The 11,993-nt window shown below is 42.3% G+C and overlaps 1 protein-coding gene across 2 annotated transcripts in view; it reads left to right on the forward strand.

Moving 5' to 3' along the window:
- Window positions 1-11,993, forward strand: part of LOC144152795 (potassium voltage-gated channel subfamily KQT member 1-like) — a 269,224-nt gene that overhangs the window by 241,059 nt on the left and 16,172 nt on the right. For both annotated transcript variants that reach the window (XM_077684256.1, XM_077684258.1), the window contains 3 exons: window positions 336-409; window positions 4,851-4,978; window positions 8,597-8,693. In XM_077684256.1, the coding sequence (XP_077540382.1) occupies window positions 336-409; window positions 4,851-4,978; window positions 8,597-8,693 (299 nt within the window). The remainder of the gene's footprint in view (window positions 1-335; window positions 410-4,850; window positions 4,979-8,596; window positions 8,694-11,993) is intronic.

Consider the following 11,993-nt stretch of genomic DNA (forward strand, 5'->3'; position numbering starts at 1 on the left):
CGACGGCACGAAATTAAAAAAAGGCACGAAATTTAAAAAAAAGGCATTTTATTGCCTCATTGTATAGTTTATTTCCTCATTGTATAAATGTGTTCTCCAAAGAGTGGTCACACAGATATAATTCATTCATTTTTATACCCTCGTGCCATTTTTTTCCTTTTATTCCATTTTATATCTGTAGATTGCGCACTTCAGTGAATGCGTAGAAGCCTCTGTTCTGCTCGCTTTTCATTGCTTTCGTTAGTGTTTCTTGGCCACGGATGTTAAGCAGCACGTGGTCTCGTGTTCTTGTGCGCTTGTGAGTGATAGAGCGCTTCTTCGCATTTTAATTTCAGACGAAGAGCCCGAAGAACCCAGGCTTACAGTGCTCACGAAACAGCATAAAAATGCTATTAGGTCGCTAAGAAAGGTGAGTGCTCCTAGAGTTATATATCTGTTTACAATCTCCTCAAAAGGAGCTGGAAAGAAACTTGTAAAATGTATTGGTATTGTCTGAGGCTTTTGTAAAGAAATGTTCATTGGCTTTGTGCCTGTTAGAATAACTCGCACTTTTTCCGGCATCGTTCTCATCTTTAAACCAAGAAACATGATATTTAAACCAAGAAACAGTTAATAAATGTCTTTTTGAACCCGCTCCATGTGCAAAAACTTGTGCATTGACGTGATAACACGGCCAAACCGTATTGACGACGTATTTGCGACGCGCTGGAGTGTATTGTGTTCTGAAAACCTGCTGCATTCAACACGTTCGTGGTGCCCTTTCATGGTGCTTGGGCTACAAGCTTCTAGGAAAGCTCCCTCGGCCGCACTCCTTGCAGAGCCGACAGTGGGAGAAGTGCTGCTTTGATTGCCTAATTCCTGCCCCTCTGGAGGTCATGAAGGGAACATCCTGAGCTCTTTCGGGCATTTTCGCAAGTGAACTTCAGACACAGGAAACCCATTAGAGAAACTTAACGGCCTTTACATATATTTAAACAGCCACTAAAGCACTTATCGCTTGTGTGAAACAGTTAACAATTAAATTTAAGAATTGACCTAGGCGTATTGATCTAGTCCCTACCCTTATTCACGTAGGCCCTCCGTCCGGGAACAAAAATAGTCACCTTATTTCCCGCCTTCAGGTTCAGCAGCTGGGAGTGCGCGGCGAGTTTTTAAAACCACATTTTTCGTTACCCGTGTTAGCGTTTTTAGGTCTGTGGTAAGACCTTTGTATTATTAATTTTTACACTCAACAATCAATTCGTGAATTTACATGCGGGATGACTTAATGCGAGCTGTCGTAAAACAGGTTTAAACGTTCTAACCTTATTAAAGAAAGGATTAATAAATGTTTAAAATTTTGGATCACAACCCTTTGAATAAATATTAAACAGCCAGACTGTACGTTTCCTTAACAGGCCTTAGAGCTGGAACCTGAGGCATTTGTGGGAACATTCTACACTTGTTAAACTAGTTAGCTCTCAACTTTAAAAAAAAAGTAAAAACTGGAACTTTGTGTGAACAAACCACAGATCCCAAAACCATTTCTCATTTCTCAGCCGTGAGAGAACGTGAGAGGTTTCAAAAACCAGAGTAATTCAGGTGCTACTCATGTATATTTGTGAAAATGAAAGTCCAAACATCTTGGCATTGACATTTTTTACGCCATAAAAGTATCATTGATGTTGTCAAAACGTTTTGAAGTCAGATGTCATTCAGTCCACTTTGTTAGCCGTGAAGTTTCCAATACTCTTCAACCTTCTTTTTAAATAGTAGTTCGAGTAAACCTTACACATAAAAGGAAATTAGTTTCATGAGCCAAAGAGGTGGCGGAAAACGTCAAAAACTTATTTTAGCCTGGTGCTGTTTATTTACCCTGAATAATGATAATATTTCTAAAACTATTAAAATTCATGTAAAAAGCTTTTTTATTAGTGGTATTTTTGTACGCAAAAACAAATTTTGCCTGCCTAGGGGATATAGAGATTCAGCCAGGCGATTTTCTTTTGATCTTGCTGATATTGCAATATATCAAAGTACAGCTAAGTTATTTTAGGCCTTCGGGCCGCCAATGTTTAGAGCATCAAGTCGCTTCGCTAACTCCTTGGAAACAAAAATGCCCCCAGGAAGGGAAACTTTGAATATCACTGTAATTTGCGTGAGGTACATGTATAATTGTGACATTTGTATCAGTCATATTCAGACGCAAACTGTTTTTCAGGGTGTTTAAGGCACTAACCAACATCTGGGATTTCTTGAAGCACCTTTATGCCTTTTTCATACTGTTAGGAGTGGAATAAAAAAATCATGTTTGAGTGCGCCTCTCTGCCTGCGAAGTAACGCTTTCTTTAAGATTTCATATAGCCCGTAGGCCCGAAGGCTTGGGCTGAGTGAGTGAGTGAGTGAGTGAGTGAGTGAGTGAGTGAGTGAGTGAGTGAGTGAGTGAGTGAGTGAGTGAGTGAGTGAGTGAGTGAGTGAGTGAGTGAGTGAGTGAGTGAGTGAGTGAGTGAGTGAGTGAGTGAGTGAGTGATGTCAACTTGCCCTCGTTAGGAGAGCAATGCCTGTTGACCATAACCGTGAACTCATATCAAGCGAGATTTACTAATTGAATTCTAGTCAGTTGAAAGAATTTTGCGGTAACAAAGCTCACAAACGAAGAACTTTGTCCCCTCCAACACAACAAATAGTTTCGAATACAGCAAACACAACAAAAATTTAGAAAGGGATGCACGCAAATGGTCTACTGTACTCAGGAAAACATGCTGGTAAGCCGTTGGGGTTTTGTCTGGTTGGTTGGAAGAAGCAATGCAGCTGAAACGTTCCAGACAAGAAATCTCGCAACAACAGGGGCTTTGTTCTACTGTCTTTTTTTATTGGCGTGGTTTACTTCGTACTGTGGAAACCCAGCATATAGCTGCGCTAAGCGGCTCGCTCTGTTAAGGACGTTGATATCGAATTTTATGCCGCACGTTCGCTCAGTAGTTCATGCCAATTATTAAGATTTTGTATTTCTACCTATTTAAATGCATTAATTAAAATATGGAATATTTGCGCAGCCAACGTGCATCTACCTACTTTTGAGCGTACCACTTCAAGGTTAATGTGCAGTTAACACACTGAGTGTGTGATTATGTGTGTTTATTTATTTATATTGAAATGCGTTATTTCCGCTTCTTTGCATTGTGTTGCCACTGGCGTCGTGCAGGGCAAAATTTGAATGTATCTGTTTTATTTGTTCGCGTATTTTATGGTTAACGAACGTCTTCTGGATTGGAGTTGTGTGAGTTAGCAAGCGCTATTTCTTTCAAACTAAGCAAAGTTGTATTTTGTCTTGACGGTACCTTTAATATAGTCGAGTTCTCTAACCCCCTCAAGCGTGGTGCTGACGTTTACATTCGTTTGATAACATTTTTGTAGCGTTTCAACACGAAAAAATTTAGAGCCCTTCAAACAATTTTTGATATATAAGCAGCCTTCAATGTAAGTTGTGCTTTGGCAAGACAGTAATAGCTAAACTTCATATACTGCTAATACAAACAGTGGTATCGGTTTACAAACAGTGCCTAAATCGCTACACGGTCGTCCAATGTCGTGCGAGAGCCTTTTTATTAGTTATTCGCGTCAAGAGACTAGATGAATCTGGCCTCTGTTATTGAGGTAATTACTTGCCCGGTTATTTAGCTTTCTTACAGTTATTTCCATAAAGGTGCTGGGTTAGGACGAGAAACTTTAAGAAAAAATACTTAAATCCTGGAAACGAATGAGAAATGCTTAAGGAAATAATAAGCGTAGAAGAACCAGAAACAATAAGTGAATAATGGGTGGAAACAGAAATTTAGATATATACGGAATCACTAAGGGGGTTAGCACAAGATAAATGTTCTACGAGAGCACGTAAGAGATTCATTTGCTTTTTGAAGTCCGGGTGACTGCTTTTGAACACGAACGCGTATTCTCTCGGGAGAATTTGTGTGTAGCTTGCGGAAAGTAAACAGTAAGTACGCGGCATCCTAGCTGTCGGCAAACGAATTGAGCCAGTCATTAGTTAGGCGGACGTCTAGCTGCGGGAAGATATATCGTTTAAGCTTGACGGAAAAGTGAAGTAGAAGAATACAGCAGTGAGCAAAATAAGCTTCGATTCTTGGTTGGGAAAATAGCAGAATAATCCAGGAAGGACTGTTCACAACATGAATCAGGTCGGCTTAGAAGTACAATAAAGTGTAAGGTATTTGCTTTTTTTTCACTAATTAAGAAGGCAGCGTCGTTACTAGTAAGGTTATAGTAAGGTTACTACCTTACTAGTAAGGTTAACTAGTAAGTTAAGTAGTTAGGTTACTACCACCCCGTGACAAAGGTGAAACGACTAGTCGCAACCATCGTTGTTATAATTGATTTCCGAGTATTCTGTTTTATGTTTCTCAATTTTTAGCCATTCAAATTTTGTGCTAATATTGCTATTGTATTTCTTGACATTCAAGTGAATATTGGTTGTACTTTTGTTTGTTTATTTTTATTATTGCTATTTGCCTAAACAGTAGTTTCGAGTCGCAGTAAGAGCGAACAATTGGGGCATCTGCTGGCTTGAACTTACGATCTGTATACATCACAGCTCTTACTTCCCAGTAAAGTTTGCACGGGAAATTTCTGCTGTAAGTGAGCGCATTGCAACGGCCAAGTTATTTCCATTCCTTAAAAAAAATGTAAATGCAAAAAAGTTATAACTGTCGTCCTTTTATGCGGAGAAGATAACATTTACGTTGAACGTAGTTCTACAGCACTTATATTTGCGTTGAGGGGGTCCTTACATACGATTTCTGCAACATTTTTGGTGTGTGTTTTTTTCTGATGAGTAATATGCTTCTTTATTACAGATTAAATATTTTGTAGCGCGGAGGAAATTTAAGGAGGCCCTGAAGCCTTATGATGTGAAAGACGTCATTGAACAATACTCAGCTGGCCACGTTGATCTCCTTGGACGAACCAAGAATATTCAATTCAGGTGAGAGTGCAGTTTTTTTACACAGACGGTTATGTAGTTCACATTTACAATCACACCGATTGCATCAGCATGCACATGGGAGTTTTGGTGACAGCGGCAAAATTGTACTGGCTAAGAGGCCTTTCATTTGCAGGAAACGGGCTTTTGAGTGAATGCAGCATCGTGTAGTAAAACGCATTCCAAGCGCAACGTTCCTTTTCTCTCACGTATGGTTCTTATACTTTGGGCAAATGCTCAAGGATATATTTTTAATTTTAGTAAGCACATATTTTCTCTGTCGCAATAAAGTAACTAGAAAACGTAAGAGTACTAGCAAAAAGATGTCAAATTCGGGATGCAGAGAAATTGGTTATACATAAAAAATATAGTCCTGCTTTGTGGCTCCAACGTGAAAGTGGAGTTTGAGAAAGTCTCTAGATTTCAAATGATCTACAGGATTGTTGTGAATAACACGTGAAATAAATGTGAAGTTTACATATTTCTGTACAACAGCGTGGAGAGGAACATAGCTTAATGTGCGGGTAATAACGCATGAAAAAATTCTGCACTGCCCCCATCCGGCGCTTCCCGCTGGTAGCCTTGCACAGCTTGCGCCCCGTTTGTGTGTAAACTGCCCGATCCCCTGTCGCCAGCAATGCTGCCATTGTTAATTACCTAAACTTGTACGCTATGACCACGCGTACTACATGAGGTATAGTACTTAGTAAATTACTGGATTAGCTGCTAAGCTAACAAAATTTAACGACTAAGAACGATGCTTGGTACAAGGCTATGTGGCGATTTGCAAATGAGATAGAGAACTTCAGCGTTGCCTCCGTCTGTGGGATAAGGCTGCTCTGCCTGAGTTTTCTTGTACGCAATTCTTACATGAGATTGATATCCCAACCAAGTATTTCATTTCTCTACTGTATGGGTGGTTTTAGTTTCGGACGGTTATTATGTCATTGTAAAAACCGTGCCATACTAATGCTGCAAAAAACAGTTGCAAAGCTGCGCATGGCGCATAGTGTCTTCTGGCTCTCTGGAACCAAAGGTTCGAAAGGGCCACAACATTAGGACTTGTTTTTATATGAAACAGAACGACAGTTAAAGAGAGTTCCCTCGGAAAGTTCATCAAGGGATACAGAATATATTTTAGCTGTATGGAGCAAGTATTCCGCGAGAGCGATCGTTTGTTGCCCTTGATTGAAATAAAGCTGTATAACAGCTAGCTGGGTAGTCCACTTGTTTGACTTTCCTGAGAACCATTCACGTGAATGAATGCATGCGTACAGAGAACATCGGTGGTCGCGATTACGAAGCCGCCTAACCTGAAAATAAAATGTTTGTAAAATGATGTGTACGCTGTGGCAAAAAGAGTTGTTATCGAATTAAAGGTAACAATTCCCAGATGCTTCAACAGAATTCCAGCATTTTTCGCAACCGTAGCTTCAACCACTACCCTTTTTGCCAGTGATTGCAAGACCGCCATTTATTGCCGGAACACCTTTTGAAGACAGCCGCTGTCTTAAACAAAACCGTTTCCGCTTTTGACGCTACTTCAATTCGTTAGTCTGAAACCAGAAGCGTCGATTTAGCCCTTATTGCAAGTATATTGCTACCAACATTGCGAATTGTAGTGTCACTTAAAAAGAAGAAACATGTACCTTCAAACGTCATTCTAAGAGAACTACATGCACGAAACAGCGTCACTATCTCCACTTGCTATCACAGCGAACGGGCAGAATTGGGCTAGTAATACCCGACAACAAAAAAAGCGATATCAAAACACTGGAATCAGAAACAGCTTGCTTTCCGCAATATAGACAAAGATTATGAAAAGCTTTAGTTATTTAAAGCAATTCGAAAGAGTAAAAATAGATAGAAACGGGATCCCGGTCGCGCGTGTATATGTAGTGGGATGATCCGCTAACTGCCCGCGAAGAGTTTTTTATGGAACTGAAATATGACTGCAGGCGAAAGCATTCTACAATCCAAACAGCACCGCATTGCATAGAACCAGTGAGCTCGGATAATCCAGAAAAGAAAATGGCATGCTAATGCGCCGATCAAGTAGAAAAGACCCGTTTGGAGGCTCTCTGCTTGCTGATTGAGCAGTCTGTCTTCTATAGTCAGCCTGTCTCCTAAGTATCAGCTGATGCGACGCTCGATTCGGCATAATCGTGTATATTAGGGCACATTAGGGAGGAAAAGATTCTGTTGGAAAATAAATCATTAAGAGCTTCGCATCTTGCTCAAGATGACCAGGTCCGTCACTGTGTATTGGCGAGATTTTTTTTATGGCGCACTGCAAGACGCCCAGAAAGTGTACAGCATCAGGGCAAAAAAGTCGCCGCGTATCTTCTTACTTCGCTGCAAATGTCGTCGAAATACCATAGTCTTCCGCCACCGCTGCCACGTAAGCGCCTCTCCTCTCTCCCCGGCCAACCTGTCATGCTTTTTGCCTCCTCTCACGATAAACACGGGGGAGGTTTGCCCTAGTCAATTCAATCTTAGCGCGCTCCACGGCTCGCCCGCCATCTACTGGAACCTTTCGTTACTCTTGGACTCCTTGAAATACCGCTAGGTTGTGTATGGTCTGGCGCTAGTGATTTTCGTTTTCTTTTCTTTTTGTCCGAGACATCGTTTTCAACGCCTATTTTTATTCGCAATCGCGAATACTAGGCAATCGCGTGTTTTTAATAGAATACTGCCAATATTACTTGTGTACTGATGTTTTGCTTCGAATTTGCCTAATGTTTTCTTATTGCTGAGCAGTGTTGAAGCGTATAAACATTCCCACCAGATTTAGTAGTTTGTAAATGTTTTGCCTATGTAAGCGCCTTGCTCAAGAATTCATTGTAACTTTTGGCCGGGCGGCTGAATCGAGAGACAGACAGACATACGCAGAGACGAACATTTCCCCGCATGCATATTCCGTCTCTGAATCTAAGTTTTTAAGCAGCTTTGTCGGTAATGCATTCAGAATGCATTTGGTGGAGATTTTGGCGGTCTGCATCAAAGCCCAGGCTAGAAATGTCCCAACCACAGCGAGTCTAAAGCAGAAAAAAGAAGGTCTCCCCTCTTTCTTACTGATGACATAAGCTTCTGTGTTCAGTCAGCTTTCGCGGACCAAGTTTTAGACAGGTGGTTTCAATTCTTGGTAGCTTCGAAATTTTTCATAAAGGATCTAAATTCCACGTGTAATCTCAAAGGGCGAGGGGAGGCGGTACAGGTACACCCCATTCAAAATATTTCGATCATAGCGTTCTCTGCTGAAGGGGAAGGCCCATGAAGAGAAGGATTAATACCGTTGCTTTTTGGCGGACTTGGGGGCGAAATGAGCACTAATACAATGTGTTTATTTTGTTCGCGTATACATTTATATTTGTGAAAGACGAGAAGTTTGTATTCGCAGGACTTAAGTTTGTGTCTCATGTAAATTCTTTTCCCGTAATGTGCATACCTTGCACCAAATGAACGTGTACTTCATTAGCCATTTTTTCTGAGTTGTTTGCTCCTGACTTCTACAAAATTTAGAATGTGGTGTTCCACCCGTATGAATATTCTCACTACGTTCATTGTTAAACAATGTTGTCATTAGGTAAATAATTAATCATGTTAATCTTTTTCCGCCAGGTTGGACCAAATACTGGGAAAAGTTGGTTCAAAAGCGAAGGATGTTTATGAATCCAAGATCAGCCTTGCATCGAGGATAGTGAAAGTTGAAAGAGCGGTAAGTTGTGATCTATTTACTCGTCTGAATAATAATTCATTGCATTTGGATTCAGTATAGTATTCTACCTGAAAAAAAAAACGCGGTAACGTTTCTGACATGCAAACTTGTGCAATAAACGAAAGAAAAATACATCCAAAGCTTTACACTTTAGACGAAGCCCCTTCTGGGGGCAATGTGGCATTTTTAACCTTGGAAGTATCTTGCGTTGACTTATCAGATATCCTTCCTTTTGATTGTCTGCGGAGAGGTAAATATTCGTGCTCAATCCAACCAATTTCGGTAGCACAATTTTTTGGCCTTTGATACATTAATTTTTACGAATGACTGTAGTACAAGATACGGATGTATGGCGTGCGCTTTTGTAAACTCAAGGTGAGGTCGAGTTATGTGCCACTACGTAAAGCGTAATTCTCAAATTGATTGATTTTGTTGATTGAATAAACGCTGCTTTGAGTAACACAAATGTGTTAATAATATTCATGCAGTCAATGTTGAACAGGTTGAGGGAAGAAGAGTAGTTGCCCAAAAAGGCTTGTTTACGGCCAAATGTTGGATTCTTGGTTTAAAACAATGGTAATAAATTATGTTGTCGATTACTAGGTTAATAAACAGTATCAGTTAAACATTTGAGTATTCATGGATATACTGGAAGTCCCTCAATCACAAAGCTTTCAGCAGTGATATTGACGCCCTCCGTTGCTTTTACACAATTCATGTTTTTGATATCCCCAATAAGGAATGCAGTAGTTAGTTGCTTTAAATCCTATTTGGGCCTGCAGTCTGCACTACAACACATACAATTCATATTATCATTGCTCAGCAAAATTCAGCGTCGCTTTAGTTCACCTGTACTCGCTAGTTAAAATAGATACTTCCATTTGTAGTTCTCGCCTGCCACACGAACTACCACAGTGAAGTCACCCCGGCCTGCGATGTGTTGTCTTGCTGCCTCAGCTTTCAAAATAAAAATCTCCTGTCGATCATATAGTAATGTCGCTTTCTATTGGTGAACGCCGAGGTCGTAAAGAGGAAACAATTCATCAATCCGCAAAATTTTGCCCTGCGCGCCTGCGTGTTGTGATAGCCGAGGTCAGTGTTGCCGACGTAATAGCCGACGTCAACCGACTATCAGTATGTCCTCACAGCCGAACGTATTTTTCACATTAAGCTGCATGAATAAAGACTGGAATACCTCATAACATGAACAACGCATTCCATACCTTAATTTGGTAGCGTAATTAGACTATGTTGCCAATATTGCTGTCCCTTCAAGTACTTGCCAAACTAGTTTATCCGAAAATAATCTTCGTAACACTAGATATCGCCTCCTGTATTTTGTCAATGCCAAACGCATAAGCCCTGAGTAGCCATGTTACTTTTCCTGCTACTAATGCCACTCTCCCCCAATTGCTAGCCTTCCCAGTTCCTTAGTCACGGGACCGGTTACTCTTGGGGCGAGGCGTGGCGGAAAGGGGCAACGTAGGCATAACGGGCTCCACTGCAGTGCTTAGTTTTATAACACCGGCCATAGCGCCGCTACTGCGGTGGTCTCAAGCATCGGCATCGGTTGCCTTGAAAACCACGCGCAAGTCGCTCCAGAATTCCGGACGGTCGTTTTGAGCGCCGTTTCTCTTGCAGCCCCACCTTATGGCATGTGGTTTATACAGGCGTCCCTATCACTCCCACTGCGAAGCGGGTGATGTGTTTGGCATTGAAAAATACAGGAGGCCACGCACCGGAGTAGCTCTTGTAGCTTGCGTTTTGCATCAGACATAGTGTAATCGTCCTCAGCTGACAGGGCAACGTGGTCAAAGAAGCTTTCTACATTAACATCTCTCCAGACACGGCTTAGACAATGCAATGCCCACGCTTTGACAACGTATGGAACCCGGCTTTATCTTAATATTATCACGAACTCAAAGTATGCGTGCCGTCTCTACCAAGCAAGCCTGGCTTTGACTCAAGCCCTCACGCTAATTGAAACACTTCCTCAAGGTTCTGAAGTTCTTTATCTGGAAAGGTTTGCTACCACATGGACCCCCGGTCATAATGGCCTGTCAGGCAATGAAGCAGCACATGCTGCAGCACGCAATATTCACTACCGGGCGCTCCAATCAGCCGGCCGAACCCGGGCTCCTACCCTCTTAACTTCTCTCCGGTTCAACCCACATAGTGCCCCATCCTAGCCCACTACACGCATTTCAGGAGGCCATACCCTCACCTTTCCCTATCCACCTGCGAGGCACACATCTGGCGCAGATACAAAACCGGCACTCATTATGACCACACTATCCTCCGCCACATATGCGCCTCCCTCAAATACTCGTTATGCCAGCTCTGTGACCTCCGCCTCACAACCTATTACTTAGTCTCTTCTTGCTCACACAACTCCCACCCTCCACCGAACTCCACCTTTGAGAAATGGGAGACTGCGCTCACCAAATCACCGTCGGAGCAACAGCAATTCCTCCTGACCAGAGCTGTGGAAGCAGCGCGGTCTCGCGATCGCCGTCACTAAGCCGGTTGAATTCATATTCCTTCGCTCCAACTTACGTCTGTAAATGTCCATTGCTACAACTACTTGACATCCTATTACGTAAGGATTGTTTGTTACTTAAGCGAGAGCACTAAATGCCCCTCTGAGCGATAAAGCCGGCGTTGACTTCGGCAGGAGCGTAGCAAGCAGCGAAGCGATTGCTGAACCATGTATCTTAGAAGCGTTTCACAGCGCGAGGAGCTCCATACCGCGAGCATAAACTCAGAAATACCAAAATGGCGTCGTCGAACTCCGCACACCGCAGGTGAAGTAAGGGAGCAGAAGAACGCAGCCAAGTGAGCGAACAGAGAGCCATCGCAATCCGACATCACTGTCAACTCTCGTACGTAGCGGTAAGAGATTGCAGCAGCGAAACGCCATACAGATCGAAGCCTTTGGAAGGCGTCAGGGGGAGTGGAAAGCGCAACGCGTCGCGATCGGCAGTAGAACGAAGCCACTCGAGAACGCGAGGCGAAATCAAACCGCCTCAGATGTGTAGTCTTGACTGTTTCCGCATGCAGAACCATAACTGCTTGAGTGGCTTCAGTGTTTTGAGGTGTATTGTCGAAGACGCTGATGTACTTTCAGTTCACAAAGTTAAGCCCTTGGGAGCAAGTGGACATGTGTGATGCGTGTTCATGTGCGCGTTCCGTACGCGTGTGGGCGTGCGTTAGCGTGTGAGTACGAACTGCCCGAACTTTTATGAACTGTCCCAAAGCGAGCCAATGTGTGTGGGTGTTTATTTTTGCAACATTCTAATA

The sequence above is a fragment of the Haemaphysalis longicornis genome, unplaced genomic scaffold (genome assembly GCF_048455015.1).
Source record: "Haemaphysalis longicornis isolate Haplotype H1 unplaced genomic scaffold, Haemaphysalis longicornis Haplotype H1 scaffold_9, whole genome shotgun sequence".
NCBI lineage: Eukaryota > Metazoa > Arthropoda > Arachnida > Ixodida > Ixodidae > Haemaphysalis > Haemaphysalis longicornis.